The 20,972-nt window shown below is 41.8% G+C and overlaps 2 protein-coding genes across 8 annotated transcripts in view; one reads left to right on the forward strand and one right to left on the reverse strand.

The window, feature by feature from the left end:
• On the reverse strand, window positions 1–17,604 carry Thap6 (THAP domain containing 6). Of its 7 annotated transcripts, XR_015636584.1 has the most exons (6): window positions 17,539–17,587; window positions 16,727–16,827; window positions 15,227–15,434; window positions 14,144–14,266; window positions 10,086–12,114; window positions 5,437–9,876 (listed from the first exon to the last, which is right to left on the reverse strand). XR_015636584.1 is itself a non-coding variant. In XM_087582933.1 (5 exons), the coding sequence occupies exons 2-5, from the start codon at window positions 16,804–16,806 to the stop codon at window positions 162–164; spliced, it is 438 nt and encodes a 145-aa protein (XP_087439059.1). In that variant the 5' UTR covers window positions 16,807–16,827; window positions 17,539–17,587; the 3' UTR covers window positions 1–161. The 7 variants fall into 7 exon arrangements, 6 of the variants coding, with proteins under 6 accessions (XP_087439059.1, XP_087439058.1, XP_087439055.1 ...); XM_087582933.1 differs by lacking the exons at window positions 5,437–9,876; window positions 10,086–12,114 and adding an exon at window positions 1–188; XM_087582932.1 differs by lacking the exons at window positions 5,437–9,876; window positions 10,086–12,114 and adding an exon at window positions 1–188 and having other exon boundaries at window positions 17,284–17,587.
• Window positions 17,402–20,972, forward strand: part of Rchy1 (ring finger and CHY zinc finger domain containing 1) — a 15,792-nt gene continuing 12,221 nt past the window's right edge. The window contains 1 exon segment of the mRNA NM_001007618.1: window positions 17,402–17,883. Coding sequence (NP_001007619.1) covers window positions 17,794–17,883 — 90 coding nt within the window. The 5' untranslated portion in view covers window positions 17,402–17,793.

Consider the following 20,972-nt stretch of genomic DNA (forward strand, 5'->3'; position numbering starts at 1 on the left):
TTTAAAAAAAAAAAGATTTATTTATTTCATGTATGGGAGCACACTGTCGCTGTCTTCAGATACACCAGAAGAGGGCATCAGATCCCATTACAGATGGTTGTGAGCCACCATGTGGTTGCTGGGACTTGAACTCAGGACCTCTGGAAGAGCAGTCAGTGCTCTTAACCGCTGAGCCATCCCTCCAGCCCCTGAGATAGAATTTAAAAGAGAAAAACATTACATGAAAAATGTATTGTATGGTTTGGGCTTTACACAGCTTTCTCTTGTATCGTCTGTTTTGTAGATGCTCAGAGAAACTCAACACCAGAAGTGTGGTCTGTCTATCTATCTATCTATCTATCTATCTATCTATCTATCTATCTATCTATCTATCCATCTATCAATCTACCTATTATCTATCTATCTATCTATCTATCTATCTATCTATCTATCTATCTATCATCTATCAATCTACCTATTATCTATCTATCTATCAATCATCTATCAATCTACCTATTATCTATCTATCTATCTATCTATCTATCTATCTATCTATCTATCTATCTATCTATCTATCTATCTATCTATCTATCTGTAATAAAGTGGTAGGCTTGCCCAGGATTTTGAATCCATTTTTGGTTTACCTGTAAAACCAAATGGTTCCGATTCTTTTTGATGAGAATGTGAACTTTTAAATTGCCAGCATTGGCACACTCGTCTTCCTCCTCCTCTTCTTTTTCTTTGAATTCCGAGACTCCATTAGTTTTAGCATCCTCAACTTTGCCAGTCCTTGCTCATCTGTATTTGTGTTAGGTACCTCTGTGTCCTTATAGATTATGGATTTCATCTTAGCATATTTGTACCCTTTACAATAGCTATGGACTGTTAAAACGGTATCTATGATATTACAGTAACTATTAGTGGATAAATCTATGTTGCTGAGAATATGTCAAATGATTGAGACCCCAGCACTCAAACTTAGTATGACCTTATTGATTGTTACTCATCAAATTAATGCAGGGAGGAGAAATTATGAATTATAAAACTCTGGGCTGGAGAGATGGCTCAGTGATTAAGAGCACTGACTGCTCTTCCAGAGGTCCTGAGTTCAAATCCCAGCAACCACATGGTGGCTCACAACCATCTGTATTGAGATCTGATGCCCTCTTCTGGTGTGTTTGAAGACAGCAACAGTGTACTTATAAATAACACTTTCCTACACTCAAACCGTCACATAAAAGAACATAACACAATAACACAATAATCTTTGACCCAATTGATAAGATATAATTGCCCACCTAAACATACAAAGCCCGGTACCATCCATCCCTTAAGAACATTTGTAACAGCCTGTAAAGGTACAGTGTGGAATCCTAACGTCAGCCGCTATATTGTCCTGCCACGGCTTCTCTCTCTCCCTCTCCTCTCCTCTCCTCCTTTCTGTTCAGTCTCCTCCTCCTCCTTCAAACTTCTCTCATGCCCATCCTTCCTTCTAATGACAGGCCTCCTTCTATCCTGTACCTGCCCCTCACTTGTATTTTACAAATTCAACGGGGAGAAAGTTCTGGTGAAGTCACCTGATTCTTGAGTAGAGAATAGGCAGCTATCCTTGGGGCAGTGGAATTAACATCAAAACACAGATAACTTCAGGGCAAACCACAACGGGTCCCTTTGGCCTTGAAAAGAGCACATGGTATTCACAAGCTCTGGAGATTAGGATGTGGGTAGTTTTGTGGAAGCATTATTTTGTCTCCCAGGGTCCCCACTGATTTTGGTGAACCCTGGGACTTTGAGATCATGGTCCCTTCTCCCTCCAGGACTTCATCCACTCCTGCTTTTTCCACACATGGTGACAATTCTTGTATCTATTTATCCACGTCTCTGTGAAGTTCTGAATCTTTGCTTTATGGGTTTGAAGCCTTGTTATTGGGTACATGAATACTAGGACTGTTACGTTTTGACTTATTATGAACCTTATTATTCCCAGTTATATGCTTTGCTTTTAAGTCTGCCTTTCCAAATTTGTTTTATTGGTGTTAATATGGTGTACCTATTGAAAAAATTATTTTCACAGTGTAATTGGATCATTTTCCCCTCTACCAGTTCCCCACAGACTCTCCCTAATGTGTTTTCCTTTTATATGTTATTCCTTAACCTCTTTGTATTTGTATAAAGTGGTTCCCATACTCAGCATACAAATGGATATTTGCATTTAAGGCATATCTGACAATCTCTGCCTTCTAATTTAAGTAGGAAGTTCAGACCGCTTAGGGATTTATTTATTTTTGAGACAGTTCTGTCTTGCTCCAGGCTGGCCTTTGAACTCTAGAGAGCACAAGGGAAAATGCCTGTCTCAACCTTCTGAACAGCTGAGACTTCAGGTGTGTCTTAGTTTGGGTTAAAAAATCTTGCTATGATGAAACACCATGACCAAAAGCAACTTGGGAAGGAAAAGGTTTTTTGGCTTACATATCCTGAATCACAGTCCATGGGGGGAGCTCAAATCAGAGTTAGCCTGGAGGCAGGAGCTAATGCATGGAGGGTGCTGCTCAGGCTTGCTCAGTTTGCTTTCCTGTAGAAGCCAGGACCACCAGCCCAGGGGTACCACCTCCACCCTTACACAATCATCTGGGCCTTCCCACATCAGTCACGAATTAAGAAAATGCCCTACAAGTTTGCCTGCCTACAGCTCAATATGGAGGTGAAAGGAGAATTATATGAATTCTAGGTTTAGAAATATTAAATTAAAAGAGTAAGCCCCAGGGGCTGGGGATTTAGCTCAGTGGTAGAGCGCTTACCTAGGAAGCGCAAGGCCCTGGGTTCGGTCCCCAGCTCCAAAAAAAATAACCAAAAAAAAAAAAAAAAAAAAAAAAGAGTAAGCCCCAAAAGCCACAAACTCAGGGGTAAGCCCTGCCGCCAGGAATAGCAGGCCATAAAGATAAAGAAAAGGAATGCAAAAACCAGCTCAGGCTATCGAGGACTGACCCATAAACCATCCACAGACATCCCCCCAGCTTACTCAGAGTCATACTTTAACCAGATGTCCTCCAGACCCTGATAAGCCCCTACTTGTGCTTTTCAGCCATTGTGTCTTGCAGAGAGCACTCCAGGAAACCGGGCAGCCCAAGCCTAACCAGAGGTGTTTCAAATACAGATGCTTCATCAATTTTGACAAACTTTTAAAAATAATGAGGACCTGAAGACCCTACCCTTCTCCTGATTTAGAAGCTCTGTTCCAGGAACCAGGGGGCCATAAAACCTTCTGGAGTCCCCTTATCTCCTGGAGCCATAAAACAATCTTGTAACTTGTGGTGCATTCCCCTTTGACATCCCCCATCCCCTGGTGCTCACAGCCTCTGCCTTTAAATACTCTTTTTCCCAGTCTCTTGGGGTCGACACCTCTGTCTCCTGCGTGGGATACGTGTCGGCCCGGAGATCTCTGTAATAGGTCTCCGTAATAAACCTCGCCTTTGCTTATTACATCCAAAATGGTCTCTCTGTGTCTGGGGTCCTCGATTTCCCAAGACTTGAGTAAGGGTCTCTCTGCGTGGGATCTTTCAGAGGCATTTTCTCAGTGGCGGTTCTCTCCATTCAGATGACTAGCCTGTGCCTAGCTGACATAAGACCAGCCAGCATGAGGTGCACCCCACTGCACTTGGCTTCAGGCCACTTGTGTTTATTGTAATTGATGCATGAAGTTTAGAAAGGATTCCTCTGATGATCATAGGACACAGGAAAAACAAAGAATCTTTTTGTAGTAATCAAATTAAGAAATAAGGGGCTTAAAGAGTAAGGATGCTTGCGGCCATGCACGACAGCCTGAGTTTGACCCCTAGAACTTCTGTGAAAGGGAAAAAAAACCCACTGACTCAAAAGTCTCTACATGCATGCTGTGACATGTGTTCACACACACACTCCACGAATACATAAAAAAAATGCATAAAGTATAGCCTTGGGGCTGGAGAGATGGCTCAGTGGTTAAGAGCACTGACTGCTCTTCCTGAGGTCCTGAGTTCAATTCCCAGCAACCGCATGGTGGCTCACAATCATCTGTAATAGGATCTGATGCCCTCTTCTGGTGTGTCTGAAGACAGCTACAGTGTACTCATATTTATAAAATAATAAATCTTAAGAACAAAGAAAGACATTTTAAAAAGTCTGAGAGGTCATCTGACTAGCAGTACCAGAGGAGAGAACACATTATCTCGGGCCTGTGGATAGTTGTACTGACTGTCTATTATTCCTCTTCTCCTCCAGTTTCCTTTATCCAGACTACGAGAGACAGTTCCAGAGGAACACTTGGGTTGAAGTCTCCACAGGTAACCCTAGGTTTGTGACTCACTAGAAAGATTCACAGACCTCAGCATGTAGCTGTCCTTGCAGCCATTACAGGAAAAAAAGCAGGACAAAAAGCACAGTCAGCAAGGAGAAAAATACACATGACAGGAACTTGGGAGGAATCGGAAGCTTGCAAGTCCTTCCTTGGTGTCGTCATACACGCTGCACAACCCGTGGAATCAAACCGTGACAACAGGACAGGAAATACTGCAGAGCAGGGAAGCAATTCAAGCATCCAAGGTTTCATTGGGGCCTAGTCACATAGGTATACTTTACCCGACACAGCCCCACGCTTCAGGTTGGTGGAAGAAAAGGAGGCTACTGATACTGCTGCTTCTCTTATAATGAAAAGACTTGCACTGTACATTCTAAACAAAATTAAAAATACGGATGCGGTGAATCCAATGAGATATACTAGAAATATAAACGTAGCATGCTAGTGCATGCCCATAATCTTAGTACTCAGAAGGCTGAGGTAGGAGGGTCACATGTTCTAGGCTAGCATGGGCCACATAGTGAGCCACACCTCAAAAAAGTCCTTAAGAGAAGGCTGAGATACGGCTCAGTGGATAAGAACACATACGGCTCTTATAGCCCCGGAATGAGACAGCTCACAAGCGCCTGTAACTTCAGTTCTCGGGACTCCAGCGCCCTCTTCTGGATCTACGGACACCTGCACTCATGTGCACTCCCTATGCCACGAACACATAGTTAAAGACACATCCTTTATAACAAAGCACCTAGTGAGCTCTCTTCAAGGCATCCATGAAGTGCAAGTGCTATAAAGGGTGGGACAAAACTGTGTCACACTCAGGACACGGTGATCTAGGGCATGCCAGGACGTCCCTGAAGTAAAAGACAAGCTGTTACATTTGCATGCTCTGCTGTGAGGCAGGAAGCACAATGCTGGCCATTCTTCTGGGTTCAAAGGTGGTGGTTTTCACATCTAGCAACACTGTTCTTTCCCAAATACTGGGGACACGAAGAGCTGCCAGTTTTAAGAGATACCAGATAGCAAGTCGGTTCACACTGTGCTAAAAGTCAGGCTGATGTGTGTGCTTTTTATTTTTCCCAGAGCATGTTATGTTGTTGAAGCGAGGTATGAAAAACCACAACACATTATTAGACAAAATTTTTATTTTTCAAATAAATAGCTTTCATTCCTCAATTATTTCTGTTAAGAATTTTACTTTTAAAAACTAAAACAGTATTTAATACATTTTCATCTCTTCTGAAATTAAAGACTTGTATAATTATAGCTACCTTTAGCAACAAAGTTTATTTTCAGAAATTTAAACTTGATATGGAAGAAAATGCCACATCGACTCCTTCGTACCTTCTTTGGAAATCAAGGGTGTTTTGGGGTCCAGAGACCTGTTAGGTTTAGAAACTAGAACTCTTGGGTCAGCTTTGGTTGCCTGAGGACTTCTAGATAGGCCATGATTTAGCTTACGTCGTCATCATCATCATCATCATCACCGACACCACCACCACCATCATCGTCATTTTTGTTTTATTCAAGACAAGATTTCTCTGTGTAGCCCTGGCTGTCCTTTATCTCACAGGGCCCTACCTTCCTGTGCCTGTAGTCCCCGGAGTGCTGGGATTAAAGGCATTCACATCACCACGTAGCTTAGCTTTACTTTATTCTTCCCTGGGAGACCTAGGCTGCACTCTGAGTGGAGGACTGAGGTAGGGACTGTGTTTAGGCATTCAGGTGGCAGGTGGGAGGGACGCTATACTTTAAGTCTGACTTCTAATGGTAACTCTGCTCCAGAAGGGTAGTGAGTTACCAACTTCTCAGTGATACTAGACACAGTGAAAGACAGGACAGAGACTTGAGCAGCCGAGTGACCCGTGCCACTGTAACGGGGAGAATCTGGACCCTCCCTCTAGAGAGTCTTGCAGGCTTGCTCTGTCACAGGCAGCCAGGGGAGGGGAGTCTTTCCTGTCAGTCACCCATCACCAACTTTAGTGTCCGCACTCACCCAGAGAGAGGCTGGGGGTTTAGAACCCACCTACACTTCCTGTTAGAGTACCCACTGACATTATACATTATAGGGAAATGAAATGACAGGCAGGTAATTAAACACACATGGAAACTAAACAATTTAAACACAAAAATCTTCAACTGACCATATCCGCACAATACTAACATGAAACATGAAACAGTTACAAAATAAGATTTAATAAGACGATCAAACAATTGCTGCTCATACTCTAGTGACTATGCACAGGTGTCTGAGTAAGGTTCAGTCACAGACCTGTGCTCAGCATGGGGTGGGACTCTGGCCAACACTTTTTATTCTAATGTACAGTATTTATGATTCTTAACTTCAGTTAATTTTTAACATTGGCTCAATTGGTAAATAGCTAAGACTTTTCTTTTGTCTATTTGGTAAGAAGTTTCAAAGCAGCTCTTTTGAATGTCCATTTCTCTAAGCAATTAATTACTGCCACTGGGCAGTCATTAGTTCTCTCGTTTCTTTTTCCACTGCAAAGTCTGTCCATTTGAAACAGTTTCCTGTTTTACACACGTTTCCTTATGTTTTACATGCTTCCGCTCTGGTGCCTAAAGCTACTCTATGTCAGACGAGTCCCTGTGAGGAGTGGCGCACTGAACCGGACACCCGGTACCCTGTCAGCTGTCCCCTTTAATGGTCTCTTAACTTGAAAGGCAGTAAGTCTTTTCCCTGTGTTATTCTCAGGCTCAGGGCTACTGAGTGCCTTATTAAAAAGAATACTCTGTAGTATGACTAATAACTAAAGCACCTTGGCGTGGGTGCAAGATGAACACGTGCTGTAAACAAATTCTGCTTTATAGTAAAATATTTAAAATTAAAATCACATTTTACTATAAAGCATATATAAGTAAACATGTTGTTCTTCTAACTGCCAGAACTTAATATGGCCAACTTGGTATATAGTTCCTTACTTTTATGAGATTTAACCACTTTACAGTAGTGACCCAGCAGTAGTTTACGTGTGTAAAACAGAATTGTCACAAGTCACACAAGTGCACAACCACACCAGCTTTCTACACATCTCCAACCAGCTTTTGGCTTGCGTACTGCTGCCGGTGCTGCCAGGGTTGAGTGGCGGTGTGGGAGAGGCTTCTAAGAAGCGTTATCATGTCCGTTGCAGATGGGGCATATTCAGTCGTCTCAAGCTGTGCTTTCCTGACAACACTCCCAACAGAAAGCATCCAGTCTACTGGCTGTTTCCTGGCTGATCAGACTTTCATCCTTTAATTCCCTGATTGTCTTCCTCAATGATTTCTGAAAATGTTTTTCTCGGTCCAAAACATTCTGTAGACTTTCCTTGGTATTCTCTAGCTCGATGATCACAAGATCTAATTTATGCTTAAGTTTCTTTGGACTGTCCATAACACTGTAGCTATGTTCCTAAAATAGAAACACCAGGTTTTTGAATAAGACAAGGGCTTAGACAGAAGCTTAGCACTAAGTTTCATTTACAATTCTTAGAGGAGATCATTAAAGGGTTAACAAACACAGGGTGAGGTTTCGTGAAGCAGTGTTATGATGCCTGAGGCTCAGCATGTGAGGGGCATGAACACTGCTTGGGACACACTTCTCGTCTGGGAGTTCCTGCCTGCTATGAGCACTGCGCTCGCAAGACCCACACAGCTTTCATTCCTTAGGTACGGCTGTCAATCAAATACATTTTAGTCTTTTCCCCCGACACAGGGTCTCATGTCAAGAATGTTTGGAAAGGACTCCACGAACTGAGCCACATCCCCAGCACCAAGACGTTTTACTTCGTTCTGAGGAATCTCTCACTTCGTTAGAAGTACAGGAAAGGTGCACGAGAGCATGCTCAGGACGACTGCTGGGGGATTGGAGAGATCTCCAGTCTTGGACTTTAAAAATGGGAATTTGGTTCCCATCAACATTTATTTTGGGTATGCTTAAGTAGTGCACTGACAATGTACTTTGCTAATGTTCTTTTGAAAACAGGGAAAATAACACTGACATAGAAAGTTCCTACAAACTATTTTTGTAAAGTTATTCAAAACTAAAATTACTGAAGAGGTCTTTTGCTTCTAGCCAAGGTGAAGTAAAAAGACTGGATTGATACCACATGAACCAATGTGTGGTCCAAAGACCTAAAACGTGTTTGAGGATAATGGGTACCACACAAGAGGGATAGCTTCACGACCGATGGGAGACAGAGTGAGTCCTGTGATCACTCTAGCTCATGGCCTTGTAAGAGCTTGTAGGCCCTATTGCAAGGATGAGAAAGCTATGCAGAGTGTGGTATTTAAGAGCAAGGAGGTTATGTAAAACATCAGGGGAACCAAGGAGGCCATATTGTCTTTCTACTTTTATGTCTGTGTGCATGCGGAGGCCTGAGGCTAATGTCCAGAATCATTCTCTACTGCTGGTCTCTATTCACTGAGGCAAAGTATGTCCATCAAATCCAGAGCATGTAGACCGACATGGCTAATGCTGGTTGCCAGTTTGCTTTGGGGATCCTGTGTGTCTGCCTTGTGAAGTTGGAATGACCACATTTATAACCACTGGGCCATCTCCCCTACCCTGAATCATAAATTTTGAAATAACCCAAGGGTTGAATACCAAACTGAAACAGAAACTGAAAATATGAACCACAAATAATATAACTTATTGTGGAATGTAATACTTAGGGAGACATTAATACCAATGAATGCCTAGCCTAGAAAGATACAAGTCTTAACAATGGTATCAGCTTCCACCCTAACTAGGAAAAGGCAAGAACTTTTATTGAAATAAGCAGAAAAAACAATAATAACAGATGAGCAGAAATTAGGGAAGCATAAAAGAAACTGAGTGAAAGCTGCATGCTGTAACAAGACCAGGAAACCTGTGGCAATGTACAGGGCAATGTACAAGACCAGAGACAAAGAGAAGCACGGTCTGCATACGGATCAACAGGAGCCAGGAATAGATGCCTTATCCTACTAAATGCTGTAACCGTAAGGAAATGGACACATTCCTTGGAAGACAGAAGCTACTGTTTTCCTTCAACAAACAACAAACCACAGAACTCCACTAAAGTCTATCAAATATTTAAAAAAGAAATTTATCATTCTACAAAAACCGTTTCCCAGAAAACTGGGAAAGTCAGCAATATTTTCTCACTTTTTTTTTTTTAAAAGTTAGTATTATTCTGATATTGGTGCCAGACGAATAAAACATTAAAGAAGGGGTGGTGGTACCCTATAGTCTAGATATAACCCTTGAATATCCAAGGAAAGATTAAACAAAAATTCACAGAGATACACAAAGGGAGGATGCATTAGGAAGTGAGGGTCATTCCTGGATTAAAGGTTAGCTAAGCACCTGAGAAGTCATTGACATATTGACCTAAAAAAGACAAATCTCACTGGTAGATGGAATAAGGCCTATCGGCTCTTGATACTTCTACTCATCATGCTCTGGAGCCTCAAGGCAGGTCAGCAGAGCGAGGAAAGCCACGGAGGACATTTACAGTGGAAAGGAAGAATTAGAACTGTCCTTAATAAGAGAACACAATGTTCTATGCAGAGAATCTGATGGCCTTCAGCTTTTTTTTTTTTTTTTAAAGATTTATTTATTTAATGTATACGAGTACACTGCCGTTGTCTTCACACATACCAGAAGAGGGCATCAGATCTCATTACAGATGGTTGTGAGCCACCATGTGGTTGCTGGGATTTGAACTCAGGACCTCTAGAAGAGCAATCAGTGCTCTTAACCACTGAGCCATCTCTCCAGCCCTCTGATGGCCTTCAAAAGTAAAGCCACTATAATTAATACTTGACTTAAGCATGTTTGTCAGATATAACATCAGCAGAAAATAAGTGGCATTTCCATCTTTTAGGAGCAGACTAAGCAACAGCATTTGTAACAGTTAGCACGCTAAGATACTGAGGGACAAACCTGACCAAGCATGGCCTGTGTGCTGACTGCTGTGAAGCAATGTGGAGAACTGAAACAGGCAAACACTCAAGTTCAAATTCAAAGCCATATCATCTTTGAATCTCAGTAGTCCCCAAGGGTGTTTACAGAGGTAACAGCAAACTAGTGAAAATTCAGTGTGGTTTTTGGTAGAATTTTATAAAGTGATCTTATTTTTTATTTTATTTAAATTTTACTTTTCTTGGATATTTTATGTACTTACATTTCAAATGTTTTCCCCTCCCTCCTTTTCTAGCCTCCCCCCTCCCCTGCTTCTATGAGGATGCTCCCACTCCTACCCATCCACTACAACCTCAACACCCTGGCTTTCCCCCCTACATTGGGGAAATGAGCTTCACAGAACCAAGGGCTTCTCCTCTATTGATGCTGGACAATGCCGTCCTCTGTTATATATGCGGCTGGAGTCACGGGTCCCTCCATGTGTACGCACTGGTTGGTGGTTCAGTCCCCGGGAGCTCTGGTGGGGTCTGGTTGGTTGATACTGTTGTTCTCCCTATTGTATTCCAAACCCCTTCAGCTCCTTCAGTTTTTTTCTCTAACTCCTCCTTTGGGGTTCCTTTGTTCAGTCCAATGGTTAGCTGCAAGCATCCTCATCTGTATCTGAGGGGTCTGGTAGTCTCTCAGGAGACAGCCATATCTGGCTCCTGTCAGCAAGCACTTCTTGGCATCAGCAATAGTGACTGGGTTTGGTGACTGCATATAGGATGGATCCCCAGGTAGGGCAGTCTCAGGATGACCTTTTCCTCAGTCCTTGCTCCATTCTTTGTCCTTGTATTTCTTCCCATGAGTATTTTGTTCTCCCTTCAAAGAAGGAATGAAACATCCACATTTTGGTCTTTATTCTTCTTGAGCTTCATATGATCTGTGAATTTTTCCTTAGGTATTCCAAACTTTTGGGCTAATATCCACTTAGTGAGTGCATATCATGTGTGCTCTTTTGTGACTGAGTTATCTCACTCAGAATATTTTCTAGTTCTATCCATTTGCCTAAGAATTTCATGTAGTCATTGTTTCTAATAGCTGAGTAGTACTCCATTGTGTAAATGTACCACATTTTCTGTATCCATTCCTCTGTTGAAGGACATCTGGGTTCTTTCCAGCTTCTATTATAAATAAGGCTGCGATGAACATAGTGGAGCATGTGTCCTTGTTATATGTTGGAGCATCTTTCAGATATATGTCCAGGAGAGGTATAGCTGGGTCCTCAGGTAGTACTGTGTCCAGTTTTCTGAGGAGCCGCCAGACTGATATCCAGAGTGGTTGTACCAGCTTGCTATCCCACCAACAATGGAGGAATGTTCCTCTTTCTCCATATCCTCGCCAGCATCTGCTGTCATCTGAGTTTTTGATCTTAGCCATTCTGACCGATGTGAGGTGGTATCTCAGGGAGGGTTGTTTTGATTTGCATTTCCCTGATGACTAAGGATGTTGAACATTTCTTTAGGTGCTCAGCCATTCGGGATTCCTCAGTTGAGAATTCTTTGTTTAGCTCTGTAGCCCATTTTTAATAGGATTATTTGATTCTCTGGAGTCTAACTTCTTGAGTCCTTTGTACATATTAGATACTAGCCCTCTATTGGATGTAGGATTGGTAAAGACCTTTCCCATTCTGTCGGTTGCCATTTTGCCCTATTGACAGTATTCTTTGCCTTACAGAAGTGTTGCAATTTTATGAGGTTCCATTTGTTGATTCTTGATCTTAGAGCATAAGATCTGGTGTTCTGTTCAGGAAAGTTTCCTCTACACCTGTATGTTCGAGGCTCTTCCCTACTTTCTCTTCTATTAGTTTCAGTATATCTGGTTTTATGTGGAGGTCTTTGATCCACTTGGACTTGAGCTTTGTACAAGGAGATAAGAATGGGTCAATTTGCATTTTTCTACATGCTGACCTCCAGTTGAATCAGCACTATTTGTTGAAAATGCTGTCTTATTTTCCATTGGATTGTTTTAAATCCTTTGTCAAAGATCAAGTGACTATGTGTGTGTATGTTCTTTTCTCGGTCTTTAATTCTATTCCATTGATCTACCTGTCTCTGTACCAATATGTTTTTAGCACTATTGCTCTGTAATACAGCTTTAACGTCAGGGATGGTGATTCCCCCAGAAGTTCTTTTATTGTTGAGTATAGTTTTCAATATCCTGGGCTTTTTTACTTTTCCAAATGAATTTACAAATTGCTCTTTCTAATTCTATGAAGAATTGAGTTGGAATTTTAATGGGGATTGCATTGAATCTGTAGATTGTTTTTGGCAAGATGGCCATTTTTACTGTATTAATCCTGCCATCCATGAGCATGGGAGATCTTTCCATCTTCTGAAATCTTTTTTGATTTCTTTCTTCAGAGACTTGAAGTTCTTGTCAAATAGATCTTTCACTTGCTTGGTTAGAGTCACACAAAGATATTTTATATTATTTGGGACTATTGTGAAGGGTGTCTTTTCCCTAATTTCTTTCTTAGCCTGTTTATCTTTTGAGTAGAGGAAGGCTACTGATTTGTTTGAGTTAATTTTATATCCAGCCACTTTGCTGAAGTTGTTTATCAGCTGTAGAGGTTGTCTGGTGGAATTTTTGGAGTCACTTAAACATACTATTATCATCTGCAAATAGTGATATTTTGATTTCTTCCCCTCCAATTTGTATCTCTTTGACCTCCTTTCGCTCTCTGATTGCTCTGGCTAGGACTTCGAGTACTATATTGAATAAGTAGGGAGAGAGTGGGCAGCCTTGTTTAGTCCCTGATTTTAGTGGGTTTGCTTCAAGTTTCTCTCCATTTAGTTTGATGTTAGCTACTGGTTTGCTGTATATGGCTTTTACTATGTTTCGGTATGGGCCTTGAATTTCTGATCTTTCCAAGACATTTAACATGAAGTGTGTTGAATTTTGTCAAATGCTTTCTTAGTTTCTAATGAAATGATCATGTGTTTTTTTCCCCTTGAGTTTGTTTATATAGTGAATTTTGTTGGTGGAGTTCCATATATTGAACTATCCTTGCATCTCTGGGATGAAGCCTACTTGATCATGATGAATGATCGTTTTGATGTGTTCTTGGATTTGGTTTGCGAGAATTTTATTGAGTTTATTGCATCAATATTCATGAGAGAAATTAGTCTGAAGTCCTCTTTCTTTGTAGGGTCTTTGTGTGGTTTAGGTATAAGCGTAACTGTGGCTTCAAAGAACAAATTGAGTAGTGTTCCTTCTGATAGAATTGTGCACTAAACCCATCTGGTCCTGGGCTTTTTTTGGTTGGGAGACTTTTGATGACTGCTTCTTTTTCTTTAGGGGTTATGGGACTGTTTAGATGGTTTATCTGATCGTGATTTAATTTTGGTATCTGGTATCTGTCTAGAAGATTGTCTATTTCCTCCAAATTTACAAAGTAATTTTAAATTCATATAGGAATGCAAGGACTCTCTAATAGACAAAACACTTTGAAAAACTAACAAAGTGAAGAGACTAGTAAATACAACCTTGAATACTCATAAGCTATTGGCCTATGAGTCATGTATATGACTGTTCTTCAAGAAAACCAAAGATACAGCTATTTTTTAATTACATATTTCCATGTAGAAAATATAATACTTAAAGGGAAGAATTATTTTATGGGTATAGTAGCGTTGAAAAAGCATTCTTCAAACTAAGTATGTAACCACATGATTACCTGTTTCTATATTGCTCTAACATACATTCAAAGATAGTGGTCATGGGAAGCACACCTATTTGGAAACATTATATATTGAAGAACTCCTCACCAACAAGCCTACATTTTGTTTTTCTTTGTGATTCTTATGCATTTAATCCTAGTAGAGAGGCCATATTTTCCTTAAAATTATGAACTAAAAACTTAGATAGTAAATAGTTTTACTTACAAAAATGAGCTGGGGTTGGAATTCTGCAATGCATGAGGCGCCAACAAGCTGGTGGCCACGGTTACTGACAGGAAGGGTTTTGAGAATGAAGTTTTTTCTACAATGAAGCTTTTCTCTTTTCTCCTGTTAGGAACAGTTAATAAAAGCCATTCAGATATTGCATCGATTCCTTCCTAACTCTGTGTAGTGAGGCATCACACTCCTTCCCATGGGAACTGCTGCCCAAGTCAGTAGCTTTCATTGTTCACCTTAACAGAGCATCCCTAGGGCTCGTCTGTAAACAAAACATTTCCTAACAATGACAAGAGGAATGAATCAGAGAGGCCACTCCCTACCAGCTGAGAAAAAGAGGACAGGAGAGGACCCGGATAAGTAATTTACAAGAAGTAATAGTGCTCCACAGTTACTGAAGAAAATGCATTCTCAGATGTATTAAGCCACGAGAGACAGAGCCATCAAAGGCAAAGTGGGTGACTCCCAGCATTATCGCTGATAAACAGCAGAAGCCAACTAGGTCTGCTACTCAACCTTTCTGTTTTCTCTTTCTAACCTCATCTCTCTTTCATTCTTTTCCTGTTCTCATCCATTTCTCTCTCTCCTTTGGTGTGGCTTTACTTGGAACCATATTTCGGTTCTATTTGCAGTTTGCTCTTGAGTTTGTTTTGTTTTGAGACAGGGTTTCTCTGTGTAACTGGCTACGCTGGAGCTCAATCTGTAGACCAGGCTGGCCCTGAACTCAGGGATCTGCCTGTCTATGCCTTTGGAGTGCTGGGATTAAAGTCTTGCACACCACAGAGCTCTTGCGTTCTTAATGACTTCCAATCTGAGACTACCTTAATCTTCTCTGTTTTTAAGACACTAGTTCTGAATTAAAACATTTTTCTACATCAGTCTACTTATCTAAACCCTGGTAACGTATATTTATGAGAAGCTATTGGCCTATGAATCGTGAAAGCTGAAGCTGCAGTCTATGAAAACTCACAGAATACACTTCAAATGAAGAAAGCAGCACACTCATCCAACACAGGTACTGAAAGGGCTTCAGAATTGTCACCGAGTGAGTGCCCACAGCTCATAACAAACCTGTAAGTGACAGGGAGACTCAAAGACAGAAGGGATGGCTCCTGGTTTCAGCTTAGTGTTTGGAGTGCTTCTGTCAAAGTCTGTCTTCTTGAAGTGCCTCGAGCACAGCACATCTCCTTTTTTGGGCTCCCAAATGCCTGCAGTATTCACATCTAGTCTTTTCATGGCTAACACCCATTTTCTTTTGATGTTTTCATCTGTGGGGAATCTAAAAAACAGTAAAAATATATTTTAAATCCAAATACTATTGATATCTTCAAACTGAATATTTCAGAAATCATGATTCCTGGTTATATAACAAATTTAAAAAGTTACATGTCTATGTATCTGTGCGCGCGTGTGTATGTGCATTTGTGTATATGTGCGTGTAGACATGCACATAAGCATTCCGCAGCATAGGTAGTATAGATTAAGGGCAGTTTGTGGGAATTCACTCTCCTTCCATCATGTGATTCCTAGTTACTGAACTTAGGTCATTAGTCTTTGTGACAACTGCCTTTACCAGCTAAGACATTCTGTTGGCCTTATAGCTCAGTTTCAATATCCAGACTTTTCTGCCAACCATTCTTTATACACATGGCCTTTAAATTTTTATCATATCTTATGAATGTTTCAATGGCCATTTAGCATATTTTATCAAGATTTGCAATAAAAGGTTTTTCTTTATCTACAGAAGACCTCTGGCCTTTCCCTTTCTGAGGTGATATCCAGAATTTGTCCTCAATGACTAGGAGGGCCTCTTGTGCTTTTGCTTCTCTGTCAAACCTGAAAATTACTTGTACTGCAACTCATGTATAGCAGGTCTATAAATGCTTTGTGAACGCATGCAGAGAACAGCTCCAGAGTCTAGAGTTCTGGAGCTACTATTCTGACAGATGGGAGGCAGTAATCAGATTTCTCAAACTTTCCAAGCTGGTTCAATATTGTTTTGGGATACAGTAGCACATACACACCTTTTATTTCCATGCCTAGTTAAAGTAACTAGATCTTTCCCTTTTCAGCTTCACAAAAATCCTAAGTATATTTATTAAACCCTATTAGATCCTTCCTATGGATATCACAGGAATGGTCTAACGCTAAATTAGAATTCTCAAACTCTATCCGCAATGCAGTTAAATAATCCTTGGTCTGAATTTGTAGTATATAGTGAACAGCTTTGCCTCATCTATTTCTAAATAGAAGGTATGGATATTTAAACAAAGAACCATCATTTAGATTGTAAATACATATAAACAATAGTGAACTTAATAGAGTTAGAATACAAACATTAGCAAAGGTGACTCTGACAATTTGTGCGTGGTGGTATTTGATTTTTGGTGGTGGTGTTATCTCGTCTTTCATTCCTTGGCACTTAAAACTTGCACATTACAAAGGAACCACTGTCAATTTTAACGAGGTTATTTTAAAGGAACTTGGGAACAAAAACTTGTAACTGCAGACTCGGGTAGAGTAATTTTTAGTAAAAGTTAAAAGTATTCTGCTGAGTACAGCAAGTCTTACACATGAAATGTCAGTCCTTTTAACTTGGAATTTGGCAAACAGCGAGAAGCACATCCAATGGCCGAGCAACATTTCACCATGATTTTAGCAACATAACAAAACTGTAAGAGAATTAAAATGCGTTAGTAACTTTAGGGCTAAGCCAAAGGCATCTCCTCCTAGACAATCGCCTCCCCTCGCCCCCATCCCAACGTCTGGTTTTGCTGATAAAATGTTCTTGGTATTTTTATAAAAGTCTTGGTATTTTGTAAGAGCTGACATCTAGTTATGCACCTTGAGGTCTGAGATTCCAACTTTGTGGGCTTATTTTTCTCATGTTCTTACGGGGTCAGATTTTCTCTCCCACAGGTCTGTGCCCACTAACGCCTGCTGATGTACTGTTTGCCACTAAACTTTCAGCCTGAGCGTCCCCTTCCCCGGGGACACCGCACACGATTGTCCTTCCAGTGTCGCTCCAAGTTGTGATCTCATTTAATGCAGTGGTGTTCTCCCCCTACCCATCTGTGTGCCTGCTTTTTTTCACTTTTCATTCCCATATCTTGGATGGTGACAGGTACCTCTTTTAAAGGAGGCGGAGGGAAAGTAGAACCGACCAACCGCGGGCTCTAGGAGCTGCGCGCGCCGCCGCCGAGCTCCGCCCCTTTTGGAGGCGGCCGCGGGCCGAGCAGAGGGAGGGCCGCTCCTCACAGGCGCTGGCGGCCCAGGGCGGCCTACAGCAGCGCCCGCCCGGCGTCGCAGTGGTCCCCTTCGCCCCGCAATCTGGGCTGGCAGCAATGGGGGGGGGGGAGAAGAGCCAACCTAAGAGTTATTACCGTTAGCAGCGACGACAGCGACTAACGTCGACGACGGAATAAGCGTCTCACTTGGCTTTCGCCCCTTCCTCCAGGAACCGGACATCCGGCTGCTCCAGATCACGTGATCATCCGCCATATTGACTGTAGTGGCCTCTGCTCCGAGGAGGAGGGGTATCAGACCGGCTCTGCTTCTTTAAGGCGTGGCTTCCAAGCTGGGGGAAGGTTCTGTGGATTGTGTGGAGGGAGGTGGAGGAGGAGGAGGAGGAGGAGGAGATGGCGGCGACGGCGCAGGAAGATGGCGTCTGCAGCCCGGCTCCAGGGCCGCGGGGTTGCGAGCACTATGACAGAGCCTGTCTCCTCAAGGTGATGACTTTAAAGGGCACTTACTGATGAGCTGCGGCCCGGGCAGGTTGGGCTAGGAACTTAGTCGTGGGCATAAATTTTAGACTGCTCTGCTTGTCAGGACACCTTCCATCTGGAATTGGGTTCCCCTTGCAGGAAACGTTTTTTGGCAAGGCGTGCATGAGTTCTGTACTCGATCTCAGCTTTTGTACTTTGCAAGCAAAGTTCTTGTTTGTAAAGATCTGGCCCTTGCGTAAAGTCACTTCCCTGGTGGGTTTACTCCTCACTTGCGGTTGACAGTAGAATGAGGACGTGAAAGGCCTGTCCTAAGCAGTTCTGTCAAGTGTGTATGATGCAGCAAGGGGAAAATCAGAATATAATTTCAGGATGTATAGTAAGTTTATAGTATAGCTTGTCAGCTTCATTTTGCTGTCTAGGAATATGCCTAGACCTGTCCAGAAAAAAATATATGTGTGAAATGAGAGTTGTGTAATTGCCATTAAGTTGGGTATCGGAGAAGTGCCTAGTGCATATATGCTATCATCTTTCTTGGCTTGAGACGTTCTAGTCATCTAGAGTTTTTAAAAATGACCCTCACACAGTTAAGACTTATCTGATTTTTTTTTTTTAAAAGAAATAGTGTTAATATTTTGTGTTGAGAAAGTCTGAGATTTGAGCTGAGGTTATAACTCAGCCTTAGACTCGAGTTTAAAATGCCGAAGGCTTGGCTTCAGTCTCTAGAAGTTTCCTCCCATTGAGAAGAAACTTTGACTGTTGGAATCTTACAGCTTTCCCCTCATACTTTAGATATGTCCTTAACTTGCTCTGTAATTTTGAGCAAGTTACATTTTAAAGGGCTTGTTTATAAAACACACAATTTTAGAAGGAAGTCTTAGTGGTAAAGGCCTGTACTTCCAGAAGACGCACACGTCCAGCTATTTTTGAAGCTGAGGCAGAAGGAATACCAGCCTGGAGGTGCTATTGCCAATGAGAAAAAAATGGAGCTGGGGCTGGGGGTGTATATGGGTCATTGCTAGAGTACTGGGCTCACCGGAATGAGCCGCCAGATCCAGTCTTCTGTGCCAAAGGTGAACGTCTTTCTTTATAAACAGTGCGATGATTGCAGACTAGAGTGTTGAGGAGGTGTGACCCCAGAAATGACCAGTAGGAAATTAACTGTTACTCACAGTGGTCATCAACATTTTCTTTTTTAACCCTAACAGTCAGCCCTGCTGGTCACTGAGCTTAAAAGTTAGGATTAAGTGATAGGCTTAGATCTGTAAGACAGCTTAAACCTTTTTCTGCAGGCCACGGCTTGGTGAGATTCATTGCATTGGATGAAGTTTTTTCAAACTGGTCAGTTGTCTAATGTATAAGGAGTTAAATATTATTCTTTTGGTTACATTCCTACTGAAATATTTTTAAGGTTTCAAAGGTTTAAAACTGAATTTAACATCTGCTTTTCCCCTCCTACCCCTGCAAAGAAATTGCACAACCAAATTTGTGTTTCACAGCACTTAAAATATTTTTCTCTGAGTGTCAAGCATTGTTTTTCTTTCCCCTCTCCCTTTTGCTTAAATAGGAGAGGCCAGCTGAGGTGTTTTAAGGAGCAAGTCATGTACTAGATCAAGTTTAGCTGTTCACGTAAGAGAAGGAGTGACAATTGGCTTTTGATTTGGCAAGGGGAGGTCACTGTTGATCTTAACATGTGTCAGTGAAAGACCCAGGATAAAGCTTCCTTGGAGGGGATACTGGAAATAGCATAGAGCAGTTTTGGACTTTTATTGCCAAGGAGAGCAAAAATGTGGCTGTTTTGCTGACAGCTGTGTCACAGTGTTTCTGCACACTGGTCATTTTGTAATGCAGCAGGAAAGAGAACCAGTGAGTAGTCACAGTGGGAAGACCCAGCGTACAAGTGAGGCTGATCTTGGCTGGCAAGGCAGAGCGTAGGAGTTTGCTTCTCTATTGCTGCAATAAACACCAGAACCAAAAATTACATGGGGAGCAAAGGGTTTATTGTTTGCCCTTCCTGTGACAGTTAATTAGGGAAAACCAAGGCAGGATATCCTGAAGGGCAGGTACCTGGAGGTAGGAACTGAAGCTGAGGCCATGCTGGAATGCTGCTTACTACTGACTTGCACTCCATAGCTTGCTAAGTCTTTTATCTCCTTCCTTCCGTCTGCCCTTCCTTCTTTCCTTTCTTGCACTAAAATCATTTATTAAATCTTAGCTCATACTCATAAACATTTTTAATAACTTATCTGACAAATAGAAATCTTTCAGCAAGCACTTTGGTTTTCTCGAGGAAAAGTTCTTAGTTAGTTGGCTTGTGAAGTAAGTTAATTGCTTTGTTCATGGAACATTTTTTGACTTGAAAAAGATTGGTCATTCAAGCTTAAGTATATGGCGACATTTTCTCAGAATGAGGGAAGGAGTCAGACTTGTGACAGAGAAATAATTAACAGAGCTTTGAACCATTAGTAACCTTGAAATGAGACCTTGTAGCTGTAGTGCACTGTCAAAAGCTCTTTGCTATCCTTAAGAGCTTTAGAGTATAACAAGGCCCTGAGTTTTAACTGCTGTGGTCTAAGTCTATGACTGTGTCAGAGGAGGGTTGGGATACAAAGCCATTTAAAGTGAGAACATTTAGGTATTGAAGGGATCCTTGTGGATGTTTTCATATTTTGGTTAGAGTATGTTGGGGGAACAAGAAGCCAATAACGTTTCAGCATAAAGGATGAACTATGCTATGGTTCATTTATAGCACAGGAACCCCACTGGCCTAGGGATTTTTTTTTAATTTAATGTCTTAGTTGGGGTTTCTATTGCTGAGACTAAACACCATGACCAAAAGCAAGCGTATTTGATGTATTCTTCCATATACGTCCATCATTGGTGGAAGCTAGGACAGAAACTCAAGCAGGGCTGGAACCTGAAGGCCAGAGCTAAAGCAGAGGCCGTGGAGGGCTGCTGCACACTGGCTTCTTTCCCTTGGCTTCCTCAGCTTGCTTTCTCATAGAATCCAGGACCACCAGCCCAGGGACGGCACCCACAATGCCCATGTGGCCCTCCCCCATCGATCACTTACAGAACACCTTACAGCTGGATCT

This window comes from Rattus norvegicus, chromosome 14, assembly GCF_021556685.1.
Source record: "Rattus norvegicus strain SHRSP/BbbUtx chromosome 14, alternate assembly SHRSP_T2T, whole genome shotgun sequence".
NCBI classification, from domain to species: Eukaryota; Metazoa; Chordata; class Mammalia; order Rodentia; family Muridae; genus Rattus; species Rattus norvegicus.